The sequence below is a fragment of the Oncorhynchus masou genome, chromosome 25 (assembly GCF_036934945.1).
Source record: "Oncorhynchus masou masou isolate Uvic2021 chromosome 25, UVic_Omas_1.1, whole genome shotgun sequence".
Classification (NCBI taxonomy): domain Eukaryota; kingdom Metazoa; phylum Chordata; class Actinopteri; order Salmoniformes; family Salmonidae; genus Oncorhynchus; species Oncorhynchus masou.
Window position 1 is genome coordinate 10,630,938 of NC_088236.1, and position 21,923 is coordinate 10,652,860.

Consider the following 21,923-nt stretch of genomic DNA (forward strand, 5'->3'; position numbering starts at 1 on the left):
CACAGGGGACTGGAACCACCTTTCATACACACAGGGGACTGGAACCACCTTTCATAGACCCAGGGGACTGGAACCACCTTTCATAGACACAGGGGACTGGAACCACCTTTCATAGACACAGGGACTGGAACCACCTTTCATAGACACAGGGGACTGGAAACACCTTTCATAGACACAGGGACTGGAACCACCTTTCATAGACACAGGGGACTGGAACCACCTTTCATAGACACAGGGGACTGGAACCACCTTTCATAGACACAGGGGACTGGAACCACCTTTCATGGAAGCAGAGGCACACAGGCCTATATCTGGATGATCTCTATAGTCCCAGTGGGTCTGATGATCTTAAAAAGGACAGAGCTCTGGTCTTACTCTTCTAGTAGATAGTAGTATGATCCAAGTCGTTTCCAATACCATCAGAAACAGGCCTGTTAATTCAAGTACTGACAAACAGTCTCTCTCCAGAGAAGACCAACTGAGAGACTTCTCCTTCTCCTAATCCTCTGACCAGATTCTTGTCAAGCCAATCCACATGATTAAATCCATTGGTAATAAATTAGCATCTAGTGACAGCACCGCTGCAGTGGGTTTTGGGGGATGGAATTTAGCATCTCCAGGTGTGCCTACTCGTTTGCACACTATCCCCTACATAGTGCACTATATTGACCAGAGCCCTATCCCCTACATAGTGCACTATACTGACCAGAGCCCTATCCCCTACATAGTGCACTATACTGACCAGAGCCCTATCCCCTACATAGTGCACTACCCTGACCAGAGCCCTATCCCCTACATAGTGCACTACATTGAACAGAGCCCTATCCCCTACATAGTGCACTATACTGACCAGAGCCCTATCCCCTACATAGTGCACTATACTGACCAGAGCCCTATCCCCTACATAGTGCACTATACTGGCCAGAGCCCTATCCCCTACATAGTGCACTACCCTGCTCATGGGAGTAGAGTGAATAGGACACCATTTGAGACAAACGCCTCACTCTCGTCTCCCCAACTCATCCAGTGGATAATTGACTCAATATGTGTCTGCTGCATATCCATTATTTTATTTAACTAGGCAAGTCAGTTCAGAACAAATTCTTATTTACCAGACAGCCTAACCCGGACGATGCTGGGCCAATTGTGCGCCGCCCTATGGGACTCCCAATCACAGCCAGATGTGATTCAGCCAGGATTCGAACCAGGGACTGTAGTGACGCCGCTTACACTGAGATGCAGTGCCTTAGACCGCTGCGCCACCGCTGAGCGTATGAGTCTCACCACCAACAGTGGACTGAGCTGACCTGCTTGTCATTGGATTGTCACGGTATGATATCCATTTCAGAGAGTTTCACCTACAGATTATTGAAGTCCATGTGAAGTATGTTTTCAATTAGGGTTGTTTAGGTTCAGCTGAGGTGAATATCGACTTGTGGGAATGTTGTCAAATATAAGGTTGTGTACATTTTGTGTGGATGTTGTTTAAGGTTATTGGAATGTTGTTAAAAAGTTGTCTGAAGGTTGTGTGAATGTTGTCTAAGGTTGTGTGAATTTTGTCTAAGGTTGTGTGAATGTTGTCTAAGGTTGTGTGAATGTTGTCTAAGGTTGAATGAATGTTTTCCTGACTTACTCTGACATAATGAACCAAAGCAGAGAGTGCCTGCTTCCTTCAGCTTCCTGTGAAGGCTACAGCACCACACTGCCCAACAATAACTACAGAGTTACTCAACAGACCATAACTCCCTTACACAGATTTCCTGGAACAGTATGCTGTGTGAGTCGGTATGTTGGCTGAGGAGTGATTTGCTGGTGCACATTAAAAAAAGGACTTTAAAACAGGAGAATTTGCCATGTTTTTCACACAATATAACTCACTTTTCACAAATGTAGTAGTGCATTGGCCTACTTGACATATACAAAGACTAAGAGAAGCATACACCACCCTACAGTACTCCCTATAGATCAGTGTGAAAACCCTACAGTAGTCCCTATAGATCAGTGTGAAAACCCTACAGTAGTCCCTATAGATCAGTGTGAAAACCCTACAGTAGGCCCTATAGATCAGTGTGAAAACCCTACAGTAGTCCCTATAGATCAGTGTGAAAACCCTACAGTAGGCCCTATAGATCAGTGTGAAAAGCCTACAGTAGGCCCTATAGATCAGTGTGAAAACCCTACAGTACTCCCTATAGATCAGTGTGAAAACCCTACAGTAGGCCCTATAGATCAGTGTGAAAACCCTACAGTAGGCCCTGTAGATCAGTGTGAAAACCCTACAGTAGGCCCTATAGATCAGTGTGAAAACCCTACAGTAGGCCCTATAGATCAGTGTGAAAACCCTACAGTAGTCCCTATAGATCAGTGTGAAAACTCTACAGTACTCCCTATAGATCAGTGTGAAAACCCTACAGTAGTCCCTATAGATCAGTGTGAAAACTCTACAGTACTGTCACGCCCTGACCTGAGTATTCTATGTTTCCTTTATTGTTTTGGTTAGGTCTGGGTGTGACATGGGTGATGTATGTGTTTTTGTCCTGTCTAGGGGTTTTGTAGGTTTTTGGGGTGTTTACTATCTAGGTGTTTATATATGTCTATGGCTGCCTAGATTGGGTCTCAATCAGAGGCAGGTGTGTATCGTTGTCTCTGATTGGGAACCATATTTAGGCAGCCATCTTCTTTGGGTATTTCGTGGGTTATTGTCTATGTCTGTGTTAGTTGCCTGTGTCAGCACTATATTTAGCTTCATGTTCGTTTTGTTATTTTGTATAGTTTGTTTAGTGTTCGTCTTCATTAATAAATAGAAGATGTATTTATATCACGCTGCGCCTTGATCTCCTCCAATCAACGAACGTGACAAGTAGTCCCTATAGATCAGTGTGAAAACCCTACAGTAGTCCCTATAGATCAGTGTGAAAACCCTACAGTACTCCCTATAGATCAGTGTGAAAACCCTACAGTAGGCCCTTTGATCAGTGTGAAAACCATACAGTAGTCCCTATAGATCAGTGTGAAAACCCTACAGTAGTCCCTATAGATCAGTGTGAAAACCCTACAGTAGTCCCTATATATCAGTGTGAAAACCCTACAGTAGGCCCTATAGATCAGTCTGAAAACCCTACAGTAGTCCCTGTAGATCAGTGGGAAAACCCTACAGTACTCCCTATAGATCAGTGTGAAAACTCTACAGTAGGCCCTATAGATCAGTGTGAAAACTCTACAGTAGGCCCTATAGATCAGTGTGAAAACCCTACAGTACTCCCTATAGATCAGTGTGAAAACCCTACAATAGTCCCTGTAGATCAGTGTGAAAACTCTACAGTAGGCCCTATAGATCAGTGTGAAAACTCTACAGTAGGCCCTATAGATCAGTGTGAAAACTCTACAGTACTCCCTGTAGATCAGTGTGAAAACCCTACAGTAGGCCCTATAGATCAGTGTGAAAACCCTACAGTAGGCCCTATAGATCAGTGTGAAAACCCTACAGTAGGCCCTATAGATCAGTTTGAAAACCCTACAGTAGTCCCTATAGATCAGTGTGAAAACCATACAGTAGTCCCTATAGATCAGTGTGAAAACCCTACAGTAGGCCCTATAGATCAGTGTGAAAACCCTACAGTAGTCCCTATATATCAGTGTGAAAACCCTACAGTAGGCCCTATAGATCAGTGTGAAAACCCTACAGTACTCCCTGTAGATCAGTTGGAAAACCCTACAGTAGGCCCTATAGATCAGTGTGAAAACCCTACAGTACTCCCTGTAGATCAGTTGGAAAACCGTACAATATCTCAGAATACTCTTTAATCATTTCACATTCTTGGGAGGAACAAAAAAAAAACACAAATTGTGCTCAATCTGTTTGCTACCAGTAGAATCTGCAAAATGTCCGTTTCTCTCCAGAAGTATTTTCTGATGAAAGTGAAAGAGACTAATATGCCTAACTGAAGTAGTCTGTCACAGTGGCTGAACAGATTACGACTAAACAGTGGCATTATTTTGGGGTTTGGCAGGCCTGGCAGTCACCATTGCATTTAATCTGAGTAGCAGTAGTAGCTAGACTACTAGCATGTAACCTCTGGGTTAAAGACTTAGAGATGTTAGAGAAGTCATTGTACAATGCACAGTCCCATTTTAAAAGAACAACAATGTTCAATGCTTAATGAACCCTTTATAAGGCCTATATAGATTCTTAACAAGTGAATCCATACTACTAGTTCGGCCTATGTAAAATGCTTATAACTGGTCCTTACACTGTAGCTCTGTCTTCTCTGAACTCTGTTGTAGGCTACAATTGTCTGTCTTCTCTAAACTCTGTTGTAGGCTACAATTCTCTATATTCTCTAAACTCTGTTGTAGGCTACAATTCTCTATATTCTCTAAACTCTGTTGTAGGCCACAATTCTCTGTCTTCTCTAAACTCTGTTGTAGGCTACAATCCTCTGTCTTCTCTAAACTCTGTTGTAGGCCACAATCCTCTGTCTTCTCTAAACTCTGTTGTAGGCCACAATTCTCTGTCTTCTCTAAACTCTGTTGTAGGCCACAATCCTCTGTCTTCTCTAAACTCTGTTGTAGGCTACAATCCTCTGTCTTCTCTAAACTCTGTTGTAGGCCACAATCCTCTGTCTTCTCTAAACTCTGTTGTAGGCCACAATCCTCTGTCTTCTCTAAACTCTGTTGTAGGCTACAATCCTCTGTCTTCTCTAAACTCTGTTGTAGGCCACAATCCTCTGTCTTCTCTAAACTCTGTTGTAGGCCACAATTCTCTGTCTTCTCTAAACTCTGTTGTAGGATACAATTGTCTGTCTTCTCTAAACTCTGTTGTAGGCCACAATTCTCTGTCTTCTCTAAACTCTGTTGTAGGCTACAATTCTCTGTCTTCTCTAAACTCTGTTGTAGGCTACAATTGTCTGTCTTCTCTAAACTCTGTTGTAGGCCACAATCCTCTGTCTTCTCTAAACTCTGTTGTAGGCCACAATCGTCTGTCTTCTCTAAACTCTGTTGTAGGCTACAATTCTCTGTCTTCTCTAAACTCTGTTGTAGGCTACAATTCTCTGTCTTCTCTAAACTCTGTTGTAGGCCACAATCCTCTGTCTTCTCTAAACTCTGTTGTAGGCCACAATCGTCTGTCTTCTCTAAACTCTGTTGTAGGCCACAATCGTCTGTCTTCTCTAAACTAAAGCATGGGTGACCTGAGATCAGTCTGTTGCAGAGAGGGAGAGCATTATAAAGTATTTTAGGAGTCGTGAGGCGATAAGGTTTCTCCATATAACCAGGTTAGAATCGATGAGTCTGAGAGATGTGTATCAGGCAGCAGGAAGGGATGCTCAACAAGCAATCTGGCCTTTTATTACACTATTATATAAACCAAGATGGAGAAAGACCAGGGGTTGTATCCCACAATGACACCCTATTCCCTATTATTTAGTGCACTACTTTTGACCAGGGTCCAGAAAGATTACACTATGTAGGGAATAGGGTACAATTTAGGACATCAAACAAGATGGACACCCTGGAGAAATAAATATCAAAGCTCCGGGTTTGGTTCAGAACAAGTAGTCCTACATCAGAATGTGTTTTCCAAGAGAAACATTAGTCACAATGTTCTCTGAGAAAATGTGGGGATTTGAGATTAGCTTCCTGGGGGGTGAAGACAGTCACAGACCAGGAAATGCCTAGTGGTACTGGTGAGTAATAACTGGGCTATAGCCCTTGACCCTGATACTGACATTCATGACAATAGGACAGTAGTCATCCCTTATTTGGACTGACTGATTTATAAAGAGACAGATTTGGATTGAAACTTTATTTTCTACCAAGTCATTTCTGACAACCAGGCCCACTCACATAGTATCCTACTGCAGGGGTTACCAACTTAAACCACCCTCAAATAATGTCAACTGTCAACACACAAGTAGCCTAATACTACGGCACAATCTAAAATAGCATCGAGATACGACACCAGGCTAGAGCACGATCATGTCTGTTTCTGGTGGATTTGATTGGCTAAATCCCCTAACCAGAGTGTGATTTGCGTAATAGTTCCAGAACTGCTACACTACCTGTTGATAAGAGTAACTATCATAGACCAAGAACACGGAGAGTCATTCAAATACTGCCATCTTATTAATTCATTATCTGTGGGTGTTGTTAACAAACCTACAATGCAACTATACTCACTGAAGACCCAGCCCAGAAAGGGCATGCGTTTCGGATGGGTGGAGAGCTACTGAGGGAGAGAGCTCCGAAGGAGAGCGCGACCATGGAGCAGCCGAGAACCAGCTGCAGTAATCCGAGGGAGAGCAGCGGGCGGCCGGGGAGCAGCGCTGGGAGCAGCCTCGACTGAGAACCAGGCATGCGAGAGGCAGATATGCAGCGGGGCGGCCGGATCCTGAACGTCGGGTCTGCCAACTGAGAGGCCAGCGGAACCCTGGTTACAGAGCAACACGATCCGGGGAGAACTACCGGGAGAGACATTGGAGACGCGCAAGCGGAGAAAGGACAGCAAACTACCGAACGTGGATCGAACGTGAACTCCAAGCGAGGAGGCGGTTGATCATTTTAGTTTTGATCCCAAATTAAAGCGGAGATCTGTCAGTTGAGTTCGTGGATCTTAGCGTCATTACGCATGGTCGTATCGAGGTGGCTGAGTTGGAAGTTTTAAAATAACTGCTCTCTGTGACCAGAGCTAGGATTGCGTTTCACATATTTTGGCAGAGGCACAAGAAGGGCGGTGGAGGAGAGGCGGGGGTGCGTGGGAATAGGCCACACATCCCCGACCCCGACTGTTATGACCAAGTGTTGAGGGCGGAGAGGGGATATTATGCTGTCAAATGAATCAATGATTTCATTCCTACTTCTGCAGGTAGATTTTTATTTTGAGTCAACGCCTTTCTTATTATTTGTACAGAAAATTAATTGATAAGGGAGATTCATTAGGCTACGTCTTATTAATTGTATTTTGATGACAATTTAACTGAATAAAATGTAAATTTATAAAAACGAGATTATCTCTCCAGGTGATAGCTTTGATGTCGATGTTGTGCTTTCATACAGGAGGTTAACTAAACACATTGCTCATCCATATATTTATATGGATATGTCAATATTCCATTCCTTTAATTAGATTTGTGCATATAAAGGTAGTTGTTGTGACATTGTAATAACATCTGCTAACCATGTGTATGTGACCAATAACATTTGATTTGCTCTAATCTCACACCCCCTACCCTTACAGAGCAACATTTGTAGAGGTGATTGTCTGTAATATGTGTAACCTTTTTACACACACAACACTAATGTTAACAGAAGCTGATGTTCTGGTGAAAGAACGTATTAAAATTAGGATAATTTTATTGGTCAATTGCACACAAGGTCCATCTGAAATTTGACTTCTGCTTTAAATCCAAACCCTCTGAAAGACATACACACACACACACACACACACGCGCGCACACGCACACACACACACACACACACACAGTTGGAGTCAGACGTTAACATACACTTAGGTTGGAGTCATTAAAACTAGTTTTTCAACCATTCCACAAATGTCTTTTTAACAAACTATAGTTTTGGCAAGTCGGTTAGGACATCTACTTTGTGCATGACACAAGTAATTTCCCCAGCAATTGTTTACAGACAGATTATTTCACTTATAATTCACTGTATCACAATTCCAGTGGGTCAGAAGTTTAAACAGCTTGGAAAACTCCATAAAATGATGTCATGCTTTAAAAGTTTCTGATAGGCTAATTGACATCATTTAAGTCAATTGGAGGTGTACCTATGGATGTATTTCAAGGCCTACATTCAAACTCAGTGCCTCTTTGCCTGACATCATGGTAAAATCAAAAGAAATCATCCAAGACCTCAGAAAATAAATTGGAAACCTCCACAAGTCTGGTTCATTCTTGGGAGCAATTTCCAAACGCCTGAAGGTACCACACTCATCTGTACAAACAATAGTACTTAAGTATAAACACCATGGGACCCCACAGCCGTCATACCGCTCAGGAAGGAGATGCGTTCTGTCTCCTAGAGATGAACGTACTTTGGTGAGAAAAGTGCAAATCAATCCCAGAACAACAGCAAAGGACTTGTGAAGATGCTGGAGGAAACTGGTACAAAAGTATCTATATCCACAGTAAAAACGAGTCCTATATCAACATAACCTGAAAGTCCGCCCAGCAAGGAAGAAGCCACTGCTCCAAAACCGCAATAAAAAAGCCAGACTATGGTTTGCAACTGCACATGTGGACAAAGATCATACTTTTTGGAGAAATGTCCTCTGGTCTGATGAAGCAAAAAAATAACTGTTTGGCCATAATGACCATTGTTATGTTTGGAGGAAAAAGGGGAGGCTTGCAAGCCGAAGAAAACCATCCCAACTGTGAAGCAGGGGGGTGGCAGCATCATGTTGTGGGGGTGCTTTGCTGCAGGAGGGACTGGTGCACTTCACAAAATAGATGGCATCATGAGGGAGGAAAATTATGTGGATGTATTGAAGCTGTCACGTTCTGACCTTTATTTCCTTTGTTTTGTCATTATTTAGTATGGTCAGGGCGTGAGTTGGGGTGGGCAGTCTATGTTTGTTTTTCTATGATTTGGGTATTTCTATGTTTTGGCCTAGTATGGTTCTCAATCAGAGGCAGGTGTCATTAGTCTCTGATTGAGAATCATACTTAGGTAGCCTGGGTTTCACTGTGTGTTTGTGGGTGATTGTTTCTGTCTCTGTGTTTGCCCCAGATAGGGCTGTTTTTGGTTTTCCACGTTTATTGTTTTGTAGTGTTCGTGTTTATCTTTTTTTTTATTAAACATGAATCAATATAACCACGCTGCGTTTTGGTCCGCCTCTCCTTCAAGTAAAGAAAACCGTTACAGAAGCAACATGTCAAGACATCAGTCAGGAAGTTAAAGCTAGGTCGCAAATGGGTCTTCCAAATGGACAATGACCCCAATCATACTTTCAAAGTTGTGGCAAAATGGCTTAAGGACAACAAAGTCAAGGTATTGTATTGGCCATCACAAAGCCCTGACCTCAACATTTGAACATAGAACATTTGTGGACGAACTGAAAAAGCATGTGTGAGCAAGGATGCCTACCTACCTGACTCAGTTACACCAGCTCTGTCAGGAGGAATGGGCCAAAATTCACCCAACTTATTGTGGGAAGCTTGTGGAAGTCTACCTGAAACGTTTGACCCAAGTTGAACATTCATAAGGAAATGCTACCAAATACTAATTGAGTGTATGTAAACTTCTGACCCACTGGGAAGGTGATGAAAGAAATTAAAGCTGAAATAAATCATTCTCTCTACTATTATTCTGAAATTTCACAGTCTTAAAATAAAGTGGTGATCCAAACTGACCGAAAACAGGGAATTATTACTCTGATTAAATGTCAGGAATTGTGAAAAACTGAGTATAAATATATTTGGCTAAAGTGTATGTAAACTTCCGACTTCAACTGTACATACACTATATAAAAGTATATGGTCAGCCCTTCAAATGAGTGGATTCGGCTATTTCAGCAACACAAGTTGCTGACAGGTATATAAAATCACACAGCAATTTCCATAGACATACATTGGCGGTAAAATGTCTTTACTGAAGAGCTCAGTGACTTTCAACATGGCACCGTCATAGGATGCCACCTTTCCAACAATTCAGTTCTTTAAATTTCTGCCCTGCTAGAGCTGCCCTGGTCAACTGTAAGTGCTGTTATTGTGAAGTGGAAACGTCAAGGAGCAACAACGGCTCAGCCACAAAGTGGTAGGCCACACAAGTTCACAGAATGAGACCGCCGAGTGCTGAAGCGTGTACAGCGTTAAAATAATGTCCTCGGTTGCAACCCTCACTATCGAGTTCCAAACTGCCTCTGGAAGCAACGTCAGCACAATAACTGTTAGTCTGGAGCTTCATGAAATGGACTTCCATGGCAGTGCAGCCGCACACAAGCCTAAGATCACCATGCCCAATGCCAAGCGTCGGCTGGAGTGATGTAAAGCGCACCGCCATTGGACTCTGGAACAGTAGAAATGCGTTCTGTGTAGTGATGAATCACACTTCACCATCTAGCAGTCTGACGGACCAATCTGGGTTTAGCGGATGCCAAGAGAACGCTACCTGCCTGAAATGCATTATGCCAACTGTAAAGTTTGGTGGAGAAGGAATAATGGTCTGGGGCTGTTTTTCATTTTTCGGGAAATTGTTACGCTACAGCATACAATGACATTCTAGATGATTATGTGCTTCCAAATTCATGGCAACAGTTTGGGGAAGGCCCTGTTTCAGCATGACAATACCCCGTGCACAAAGTGAGGTCCATACAGAAATTATTTGTTGAGATTGGTGTGGAAGAACTTGATTGGCCTGCACAGAGTCCTGACCTCAACCCTATCAAACACCTTTGGGGTGAACTGGAACGCAGACTGCGAGCCAGGCCTAATCGCCCAACATCAGTGCCTGACCTCACTAATGCTCTTGTGGCTGAATGGAACCAAGACCGCGCAGCAATGTTTCACCATCTAGTGGAAAGCCTTCCCAGAAGAGTGGAGGCTGTTATGGCAGCAGAGGGGGGACCAACTCCATATTAATGCCCATGATTTTGGAATGAGATGTTCGACGAGCAGGTGTCAACATACTTTTGGTCATGTAGTGTACATACACACATACCAGGCAAAAGTTTGGACACACCTACTCAATCAAGCATTTTTCTTTTCTTTTATTTGGACTATTTTCTACATTTCTACAAAACTATGAACTAATACATATGGAATCATGTACTAAAGAAAAAGTGTTAAACAAATCTAAATATATTTATATTTGAGATATGTCAGAGTAGCCACCCTTTGCCTTGATGAGAGCTATGCATATTCTTGGTATTCTCTCAAACAGCTTCATGAGGTAGTCACCTGGAATGCATTTCAATTAACCGGTGTGCCTTGTTAAAAGTGAATTTGTGGAATTTCTTTCCTTCTTATTAATGCGTTCGAGCCAATCAGTTGTGCTGTGACAAGGTAGGGTTGGTATACAGAAGATAGCCCTATTTGGTAAAAGACCAAGTCCATATTATTGCAAGAAAAGCTCAAATAAGCAAAGAGAAACTACAGTCCAATATTACTTTAATTAAGAAGACTCTGGCCTTCCAGGCAGAGTTCCTCTGGCCTTCCAGGCAGAGTTCCTCTGTCCAGTGTCTGTGTTATTTTACCCCTCTTAATCTATAATTTTTATTGGCCAGTCTGAGATATGTCGTTTTCTTTGCAACTCAGCCTAGAAGACCAGCATCCCGGAGTCACCGCTTGACTGTTGACATTGATACTGGTGTTTTGCGGGTGATATTTAATGAAGCTGCCAGTTTAGGACTTGAGGCGTTTGTTTCTCAAACTAGACACTCTAATGTACTTGTCCGCTTGCTCAGTTGTGCACCGGGGCCTCCCACTCCTCTTTCTATTCTGGTTAGAGCCAGTTTGCGCTGTTCTGTGAAGGGAGCAGTACACAACGCTGTACGAGATCTTCAGTTTCTTGGTATTTTCTCGCATGGTATAGCCTTCAATCTCAGAACAAGAATAGACTGACGAGTTTCAGAAGAAAGGTCTTTGTTTCTGACCATTTTGAGCTTGCAATCGAACCCACAAATGCTGTTGCTCCAGATACGCAACTGGTCTAAAGAAGGCCAGTGTTATTGCCTCTTTAAATCAGCACAACAGTTTTAAGCTGTGCTAACATAATTGCAAGAGGGTTTTCTAATGATCAATTAGCGTTTTAAAGTGATACATTTGGATTGACTTACACAATGTGCCATTGGAACACAGGAGTGATGGTTGCTGAAAACACACCTGTGCAGATATTCCACAAACAAATCTGCTAGTTCCAGGTACAATAGTCATTTACAACATTAACAATGTCTACACTATATTTCTGATAAATGTATGTTATTTTAATGTACAAAAAATGTGCTTTTCTTTCAAAAACAAGGACATTTCTACGAGGTCATTTCTATAAGGTAGTGAATATACTGTATATTATATACACACACTGAAAGTACACAGAGTATACTAAACATTAGGAACACCTTTCTAATATTGAGTTGACACTTTTGTGTGACAAAACATCCTCAATTTGTCGGGGAAGGGACTCTACAAGATGATGAAAGCGTTCCACAGGAATGCTAGCCCATGTTGACTCCAATACTTCCACTGTTGTGGTCAAGTTGGCTGGATGTCCTTTGGGTGGTGGACTATTCTTGATACACACAGGAAACTGTTGAGCGTGAAAAATTTAGCAGTGTTGCAGTTCTTGATACACTCAAACCGGTGTGCCTGGCACCTACCCGTTCAAAGACACTTAAATATTTTGTCTTGCCCATTCACCCTCTGAATGGCACACAGACACAATCCATGTCACAACTGTCTCAAGGCTTAAAAATCCTTCTTTAACCCGTCTCCTTCCCTTCATCTACACTGATTGAAGTGGATTTAACAAGTGACATCAATAAGGAATCATAGCTTTCACCTGGATTCACCTGGTCAGTCTATGTCGAGCAGGTGTTCCTAAAGGTTTGTACACTCCGTGTATATACAGGGCCTTCAGAAAGTATTCAGACCCCTCGACCTATTCCACATTGTGTTGTGTTTACAGCCTGGATTCAAAATGGATTAAATATATTTTTTAAATCTCACCCATCTACACACAATACCCCATAATGACAAAGTGAAAACATATATTTTTTTTTATAGCAAATTTATTGAAAATGAAATACAGAAATACTTACACCTCTGAGTCAATACTTTGTAGAATCACCTTTGGCACTGAATACAGCATTGAGTCTGTCTGGGTAAGTTTCTAAGACCCATGCCTTTTTATTTATTTATTATTCTTCAAGCTCTGTCAAATTGGTTGTTGATCATTGCGAGACAACCATTTTCAGGTCTTGCCAAAGATTTAAGCAGATTTAAGTCAAAACTGAAACTCGGCCATTCAGGAACATTCACTGTCTTCTTGGTAATCAACTGTGCTTAGCTCCATCCCATTTATTTTTTATGCTGAAAAACTCCCCAGTCCTTAATAACTACAAGCATACCCATAACATACAGCTACCACTATGCTTGAAAATATGGAGAGTGATTGTAACGTCAGATTTCTGTGGACGAAGGAGAGGACCAGCGTGGTTAGTGTTCATCATGTTTAATAAAGACGATAAACGTGAACACTACAAAATACAAAACAACAAATGTGAAAAAAAAAAAACAGTCCCGTGTGGCACAGACACAGGAAAGAACCACCCACAAAACCCAACACAAAACAGGCTACCTAAATATGGTTCCCAATCAGAGACAATGACTAACATCTGCCTCTGATTGAGAACCATGTCAGGCCAAACATAGAAACGGGAAAACTAGACACACAACATAGAATTGCCCACTCAGCTCACGTCCTGACCAACACTAAAACAAAGAAAACACAAAAGAACTATGGTCAGAACGTGACAATACCCCCAAGGTGCGGACCCCGGCCGGAAAACCTGAACCTATAGGGGAGGGTCTGGGTGGGCATCTGTCCACGGTGGCGGCTCTGGCGCAGGACGTGGACCCCACTCCACCATAGTCTTTGTCCGCTTTAGTGTCCTCCTAGGAACGGCGACCCTCGCCACCGACCTTGGACTGTGAACCATACTAAAGGGCCCCACTGGACTGAGGGGCAGCTCGGGACTGAGGGGCAGCTCGGGACAGGGGTAGCTCAGGACTGAAGGGTAGCTCAGGACTGGCTGGCAGCTCCTGGCTGCCTGGCGGCTCTGGCAGCTCCTGGCTGCCTGGCGGCTCTGGCAGCTCCTGGCTGACTGACGGCTCTGGCAGCTCCTGGCTGACTGACGGTTCTGGCAGGTCCTGGCTGACTGACGGCTCTGGCAGGTCCTGGCTGACTGAAGGCTCAGGACAGACTGGCAGCTCTAGCAGCTCTGGACAGGCGGGAGACTCTAGCAGCTCTGGACAGGCGGGAGACTCTAGCAGCTCTGGACAGGCGGGAGACTCTAGCAGCTCTGGACAGGCGGGAGACTCTAGCAGCTCTGGACAGGCGGGAGACTCTAGCAGCTCTGGACAGGCGGGAGACTCTAGCAGCTCTGGACAGGCGGGAGACTCTAGCAGCTCTGGACATGTGGGAGACTCTAGCAGCTCTGGACAGGCGGGAGACTAGCAGCTCTGGACAGGCGGGAGACTCTAGCAGCTCTGGACATGTGGGAGACTCTAGCAGCTCTGGACAGGCTCCGGGAGCACCTGTAGAGAAAGGAAGGAGAGACAGCCTGGTGTGGGGGGCTGCCACCGGAGGGCTGGTGTGTGGAGGTGGCACTGGATGGACTGGACGGTGAAGGCGTACTGGAGATCTTGAGAGCAGGGCTGGCACCATCCATCCTGGCTGGATCTTCACCATAGCCCGGCAGATGTGGGGAGCTGGGATGTAGCGCACCGGGCTAAGCACGCGTACTGGGGACACCGTGCGTTCCACCGCATAACACGGAGGCCTGGTGCGTGAGGCTGGCACAGTCTTCACCAGACGACTAGCACGCACCTCAGGACGAGTATGGAGAGCTGACGCAAGTGCCATCAAATCCCTGACGCTCCGTCGGGCGAATGTTGTGCCTCATGCACCAACACAGCACCTCCCTCGTAACTCTCTCCTCCAATTTCCCCATGAACTCCTTCACTGTCTCTGCTTCGCTCACCTCCAACACCGCCCTGACTGGCTCTGATTCCTTAAGGTAAACAGGGGGAGTTGGCTCAGGTCTGACTCCTGACTCTGCCACACTCTCCTTGAGTTCCAAACAGAAGGTGTTCCAAACAGAAGGTGTTCCAAACAGAAGGAGTTCCAAACAGAAGGTGTTCCAAACAGAAGGTGTTCCAAACAGAAGGTGTTCCAAACAGAAGGAGTTCCAAACAGAAGGAGTTCCAAACAGAAGGAGTTCCAAACAGAAGGTGTTCCAAACAGAAGGAGTTCCAAACAGAAGGTGTTCCAAACAGAAGGTGTTCCAAACAGAAGGAGTTCCAAACAGAAGGAGTTCCAAACAGAAGGAGTGGAGAAATCTCCACAGACCATCAGAGACAAATGGTTTTCCACTTATGTATTTCAGGATATTCTGATGAGAAAACCTTCCCTTTAAAAAAAATACATTGACTAAGAGGTTGTCAGTGGTGGGCCGTCAGGGCCAGCAAGGCCTTCTATGCTGGCCTAAACATCATCAGAATATAGTTTTTTGTAAATATATTTTCCCACAAATATGTATTAAATTATTCCCCAGAGTAAGAGTTACACTCTTCATTTCATAGCGTTCCTGTTGGTTGCACTGCTTCCAGCCCCAGGTTGAGATTTGGAGGGCTGGTCTTTATGTTAGATATTTTATCCAATCATATTCAGCCATCATGTGTTGCCAGGGGTCTGAAATCTGCCCTCAGGCCTTCAGAATCAACAGTGCGGGCGCTTGTAGCTTAAAAGTGAATGGAAATTAAAATTTAGTGTCAACCAATCAGCTTTAGAGTTGGCTATTGTACGCCTGCTGGCTGGCTCCAGTGTTACACAGGAGCCAGATAGCAGGCGAAGTGCCTGCACGTCTTTTGATTGGATTACCAATATTGAGAGGCAGGTCCTATATGGGCAGGTCTCTGACCTAGGAAACTGAAATTGATCAACGCATACTACTAAGCTGTTTTTTCAACCCACAATGGTGGAAGGAGAAGATATCGATTTGGTCGAGGATATAATTATAACGCCATTCTCAAGACAAACTTTTCAAGAAAAGTTAGACATTGTCAGGAGAGGTAGATGCCGACGCTACAAAGCCTGTCACAGGCGGGAAAGGGGTTCGTTCTCCACTTTCAATTATGGGCGCTATCAATGACTCACAGGCTCCGAGAAGCACTGCAAACTGTACTGCTGGGAATGCCTATTATTTGCAAGTGATCGATTTGGTGTTTGGAGCCACACTGGCTTTGCAAACCTGAGTTGTCTAACCAAGGCAGCAACGAGACACCAAAGTACGGCTGGGCACTTACAAACAATGGTGCTTTTGAAAACTTTTGGGGACACCCGAGTGGATCTACAGCTCAACGAACAAGCGTGCAGGGCAACGAAGCTGCACAATGAAAAGGTATTGTACTCTTCCCCTGCAATTCTCTGAATAAAAATGTCAATTTCAAGGTGACGCAACGCCTGGTTATACTGCGTTTCTGTCTAAATGTATAGTGTCTAGAGCCATGGCACCATAATGATGGTAATAAGAGGTGGATTAATTCGGGTGGGACTGTGTAGGACTTCACTGAAGGCCCAGGCCCCAGAACCACGGCACGCTACTGGAGGTTGTAAGTCCTTGCTCTCAAGGTTCAGGTTTGGCATAATGTAATTGAAAAACAAGCCTTGATGGCTGTTTTTACCAAATTACATAATTAGCTTACCAACTAAAAGTCTTCAAGCTCATGAACAGTCCAGTAGGCTAAACATGATCTGGACTGCTGTGTTGTGCCGTCTCTCCCTCTCTCTGCATCGACACTGGCACAGACAATACATTTCTCCAGGGAATTCAAAGGTTATCACAGAAGCTACATTGTACAGCTACGTCAAGTTTTCAATTCCCAGAGGAATTTGATGTGATTTAACTTTTATTTAACTAGCTGATTGGCTATGAAAATCCAACTGACATTTACTCCTGAGGTGCTGACCTGTTGCACCCTCTACAACCACTGTGATTATTATTATTTGACCCTGCTGGTCATTTATGGACATTTGAACATCTTGGCCATGTTCTGTTATAATCTTCACCCGGCACAGCCAGAAGAGGACTGGCCACCCCTCAGAGCCTGGTTCCTCTCTCGGTTTCTTCCTCGGTTTTGGCCTTTCTAGGGAGTTTTTCCTTGCCACCGTGCTTCTACACCTGCATTGCTTGCTGTTTGGGGTTTTAGGTTGGGTTTCTGTACAACACTTTGGGACATCAACTGATGTGAGAAGTGCTTTATAAATACATTTGATGAATTGATTGATTTGAAGTTCTTCTTTACAATGACGGCCTACCAAAACGCAAAAGGCCTCCTGAGGGGACGGGGGGCTGAAATTAAAAATAATTAAAATGTAAACAAAACACACAGTGGTTCATAGTAAAAAAATATAGTAAAAATATATGCATTCACTGTTACTGCAGTCACTTATGATAAAAGCATCTGCCAAGTGTTGACATTCATCAAAGAGAAGTCTTGGTCTATTAAAGTATCTTCTATATTGATCCATTGAAGCAGTGATGTTTTTTTCTGTGTCTGTTTTGCAACCTCTGGTTATTGAAGTGGAGGGATGGTTGATGGTAATATTTCATGGCCTCTCCTGAAGAAACACCAGATCAAACTCCCCCCGATGGTTCAGTTATGTAACTGCAGTATCAGATAGGGCACCAAGATCTGTTAATAGCATCTCAGACAGTGCAGGGTCAATAGAACAGTTTCCATGTGTTTGACTCCATTCCATTTATTCCATTCCAGACGTTACAATGAACCCGTCCTCCTATAACTCCTCCCACCACCCTGCACTGTCTGAGATGCTACAAGGAAAGGGGGATACCTAGTCAGTTGTATAACAAAGGGGGATACCTAGTCAGTTGTACAACAAAGGGGGATACCTAGTCAGTTGTACAACAGAAAGGGGGATACCTAGTCAGTTGTACAACAGAAAGGGGGATACCTAGTCAGTTGTACAACAAAGGGGGATACCTAGTCAGTTATACAACAAAGGGGGATACCTAGTCAGTTGTACAACAGAAAGGGGGATACCTAGTCAGTTATACAACAGAAAGGGGGATACCTAGTCAGTTATACAACAGAAATGGGGATACCTAGTCAGTTGTACAACAGAAAGGGGGATACCTAGTCAGTTATACAACAAAGGGGGATACCTAGTCAGTTATACAACAGAAAGGGGGATACCTAGTCAGTTGTACAACAAAGGGGGATACCTAGTCAGTTATACAACAGAAAGGGGGATACCTAGTCAGTTGTACAACAGAAAGGGGGATACCTAGTCAGTTATACAACAAAGGGGGATACCTAGTCAGTTGTACAACAGAAAGGGGGATACCTAGTCAGTTATACAACAGAAAGGGTGATACCTAGTCAGTTATACAACAGAAAGGGGGATACCTAGTCAGTTGTACAACAGAAAGGGGGATACCTAGTCAGTTATACAACAGAAAGGGGGATACCTAGTCAGTTATACAACAGAAATGGGGATACCTAGTCAGTTGTACAACAGAAAGGGGGATACCTAGTCAGTTATACAACAGAAAGGGGGATACCTAGTCAGTTATACAACAGAAAGGGGGATACCTAGTCAGTTATACAACAGAAATGGGGATACCTAGTCAGTTGTACAACAGAAAGGGGGATACCTAGTCAGTTATACAACAAAGGGGGATACCTAGTCAGTTATACAACAGAAAGGGGGATACCTAGTCAGTTGTACAACAAAGGGGGATACCTAGTCAGTTATACAACAGAAAGGGGGATACCTAGTCAGTTGTACAACAGAAAGGGGGATACCTAGTCAGTTATACAACAAAGGGGGATACCTAGTCAGTTGTACAACAGAAAGGGGGATACCTAGTCAGTTATACAACAGAAAGGGTGATACCTAGTCAGTTATACAACAAAGGGGGATACCTAGTCAGTTATACAACAAAGGGGGATACCTAGTCAGTTATACAACAAAGGGGGATACCTAGTCAGTTATACAACAAAGGGGGATACCTAGTCAGTTGTACAACAGAAAGGGGGATACCTAGTCAGTTATACAACAAAGGGGGGTACCTAGTCAGTTATACAACAAAGGGGGATACCTAGTCAGTTATACAACAGAAAGGAAAAGGGGATACCTAGTCAGTTGTACAACAAAGGGGGATACCTAGTCAGTTATACAACAGAAATGGGGATACCTAGTCAGTTGTACAACAGAAAGGGGGATACCTAGTCAGTTATACAACAGAAAGGAAAGGGGGATACCTAGTCAGTTGTACAACAAAGGGGGATACCTAGTCAGTTATACAACAGAAAGGAAAGGGGGATACCTAGTCAGTTGTACAACAGAAAGGGGGATACCTAGTCAGTTATACAACAAAGGGGGATACCTAGTCAGTTATACAACAAAGGGGGATACCTAGTCAGTTATACAACAAAGGGGGTACCTAGTCAGTTATACAACAGAAAGGAAAAGGGGATACCTAGTCAGTTATACAACAAAGGGGGATACCTAGTCAGTTGTACAACAAAGGGGGATACCTAGTCAGTTGTACAACAAAGGGGGATACCTAGTCAGTTATACAACAGAAAGGGGGATACCTAGTCAGTTGTACAACAGAAAGGGGGATACCTAGTCAGTTGTACAACAGAAAGGGGGGATACCTAGTCAGTTGTACAACAGAAAGGGGGATACCTAGTCAGTTATACAACAGAAAGGGGGGATACCTAGTCAGTTGTACAACAGAAAGGGGGATACCTAGTCAGTTATACAACAGAAAGGGGGATACCTAGTCAGTTATACAACAAAGGGGGATACCTAGTCAGTTATACAACAGAAAGGGGGATACCTAGTCAGTTGTACAACAAAGGGGGATACCTAGTCAGTTATACAACAGAAATGGGGATACCTAGTCAGTTGTACAACAGAAAGGGGGATACCTAGTCAGTTGTACAACAGAAAGGGGGATACCTAGTCAGTTATACAACAGAAAGGGGGATACCTAGTCAGTTATACAACAGAAAGGGGGATACCTAGTCAGTTATACAACAAAGGGGGATACCTAGTCAGTTATACAACAGAAAGGGGGATACCTAGTCAGTTGTACAACAAAGGGGGATACCTAGTCAGTTATACAACAGAAATGGGGATACCTAGTCAGTTGTACAACAGAAAGGGGGATACCTAGTCAGTTGTACAACAGAAAGGGGGATACCTAGTCAGTTATACAACAAAGGGGGATACCTAGTCAGTTATACAACAGAAAGGGGGATACCTAGTCAGTTGTACAACAAAGGGGGATACCTAGTCAGTTATACAACAGAAAGGGGGATACCTAGTCAGTTGTACAACAGAAAGGGGGATACCTAGTCAGTTATACAACAAAGGGGGATACCTAGTCAGTTATACAACAGAAAGGAAAGGGGGATACCTAGTCAGTTGTACAACAGAAAGGGGGATACCTAGTCAGTTATACAACAAAGGGGGATACCTAGTCAGTTATACAACAGAAAGGGGGATACCTAGTCAGTTGTACAACAAAGGGGGATACCTAGTCAGTTATACAACAGAAAGGGGGATACCTAGTCAGTTGTACAACAGAAAGGGGGATACCTAGTCAGTTATACAACAAAGGGGGATACCTAGTCAGTTATACAACAGAAAGGAAAGGGGGATACCTAGTCAGTTGTACAACAGAAAGGGGATACCTAGTCAGTTATACAACAGAAAGGGTGATACCTAGTCAGTTATACAACAGAAAGGGGGATACCTAGTCAGTTATACAACAAAGGGGGATACCTAGTCAGTTATACAACAAAGGGGGATACCTAGTCAGTTATACAACAAAGGGGGATACCTAGTCAGTTATACAACAAAGGGGGATACCTAGTCAGTTGTACAACAAAGGGGGATACCTAGTCAGTTATACAACAGAAATGGGGATACCTAGTCAGTTGTACAACAGAAAGGGGGATACCTAGTCAGTTATACAACAGAAAGGAAAGGGGGATACCTAGTCAGTTGTACAACAAAGGGGGATACCTAGTCAGTTATACAACAGAAAGGAAAGGGGGATACCTAGTCAGTTGTACAACAGAAAGGGGGATACCTAGTCAGTTATACAACAAAGGGGGATACCTAGTCAGTTATACAACAAAGGGGGATACCTAGTCAGTTATACAACAAAGGGGGTACCTAGTCAGTTATACAACAGAAAGGAAAAGGGGATACCTAGTCAGTTATACAACAAAGGGGGATACCTAGTCAGTTGTACAACAAAGGGGGATACCTAGTCAGTTATACAACAGAAATGGGGATACCTAGTCAGTTGTACAACAGAAAGGGGGATACCTAGTCAGTTATACAACAGAAAGGGGGATACCTAGTCAGTTATACAACAAAGGGGGATACCTAGTCAGTTATACAACAGAAAGGGGGATACCTAGTCAGTTATACAACAGAAAGGGGGGTACATAGTCAGTTATACAACAGAAAGGGGGATACCTAGTCAGTTGTACAACAAAGGGGGATACCTAGTCAGTTATACAACAGAAATGGGGATACCTAGTCAGTTGTACAACAGAAAGGGGATACCTAGTCAGTTGTACAACAGAAAGGGGGATACCTAGTCAGTTATACAACAGAAAGGGGATACCTAGTCAGTTATACAACAGAAAGGGGGATACCTAGTCAGTTATACAACAAAGGGGGATACCTAGTCAGTTATACAACAGAAAGGGGATACCTAGTCAGTTGTACAACAAAGGGGGATACCTAGTCAGTTATACAACAGAAATGGGGATACCTAGTCAGTTGTACAACAGAAAGGGGGATACCTAGTCAGTTGTACAACAGAAAGGGGGATACCTAGTCAGTTATACAACAGAAAGGGGGATACCTAGTCAGTTATACAACAGAAAGGGGGATACCTAGTCAGTTATACAACAAAGGGGGATACCTAGTCAGTTATACAACAGAAAGGGGATACCTAGTCAGTTGTACAACAGAAAGGGGGATACCTAGTCAGTTATACAACAAAGGGGGATACCTAGTCAGTTATACAACAGAAAGGAAAGGGGGATACCTAGTCAGTTGTACAACAGAAAGGGGGATACCTAGTCAGTTATACAACAAAGGGGGATACCTAGTCAGTTATACAACAGAAA

At 43.5% G+C, this 21,923-nt stretch overlaps 1 protein-coding gene and 1 long non-coding RNA gene across 2 annotated transcripts in view; one reads left to right on the plus strand and one right to left on the minus strand.

Annotated features, from left to right (window-relative positions):
• LOC135513768 (endosomal transmembrane epsin interactor 1-like) overlaps positions 1-6,711 on the minus strand; it is a 53,786-nt gene extending 47,075 nt beyond the window's left edge. The window contains exon 1 of the mRNA XM_064936683.1: positions 6,178-6,711. Coding sequence (XP_064792755.1) covers positions 6,178-6,474 — 297 coding nt within the window. The 5' untranslated portion in view covers positions 6,475-6,711. The remainder of the gene's footprint in view (positions 1-6,177) is intronic.
• Positions 6,712-15,724: 9,013 nt separating this feature from the next.
• Positions 15,725-21,923, plus strand: part of LOC135513772 (uncharacterized) — a 244,581-nt gene continuing 238,382 nt past the window's right edge. Inside the window, exon 1 of the long non-coding RNA XR_010451579.1 lies at positions 15,725-16,135. This is a non-coding gene — a long non-coding RNA (uncharacterized LOC135513772). The remainder of the gene's footprint in view (positions 16,136-21,923) is intronic.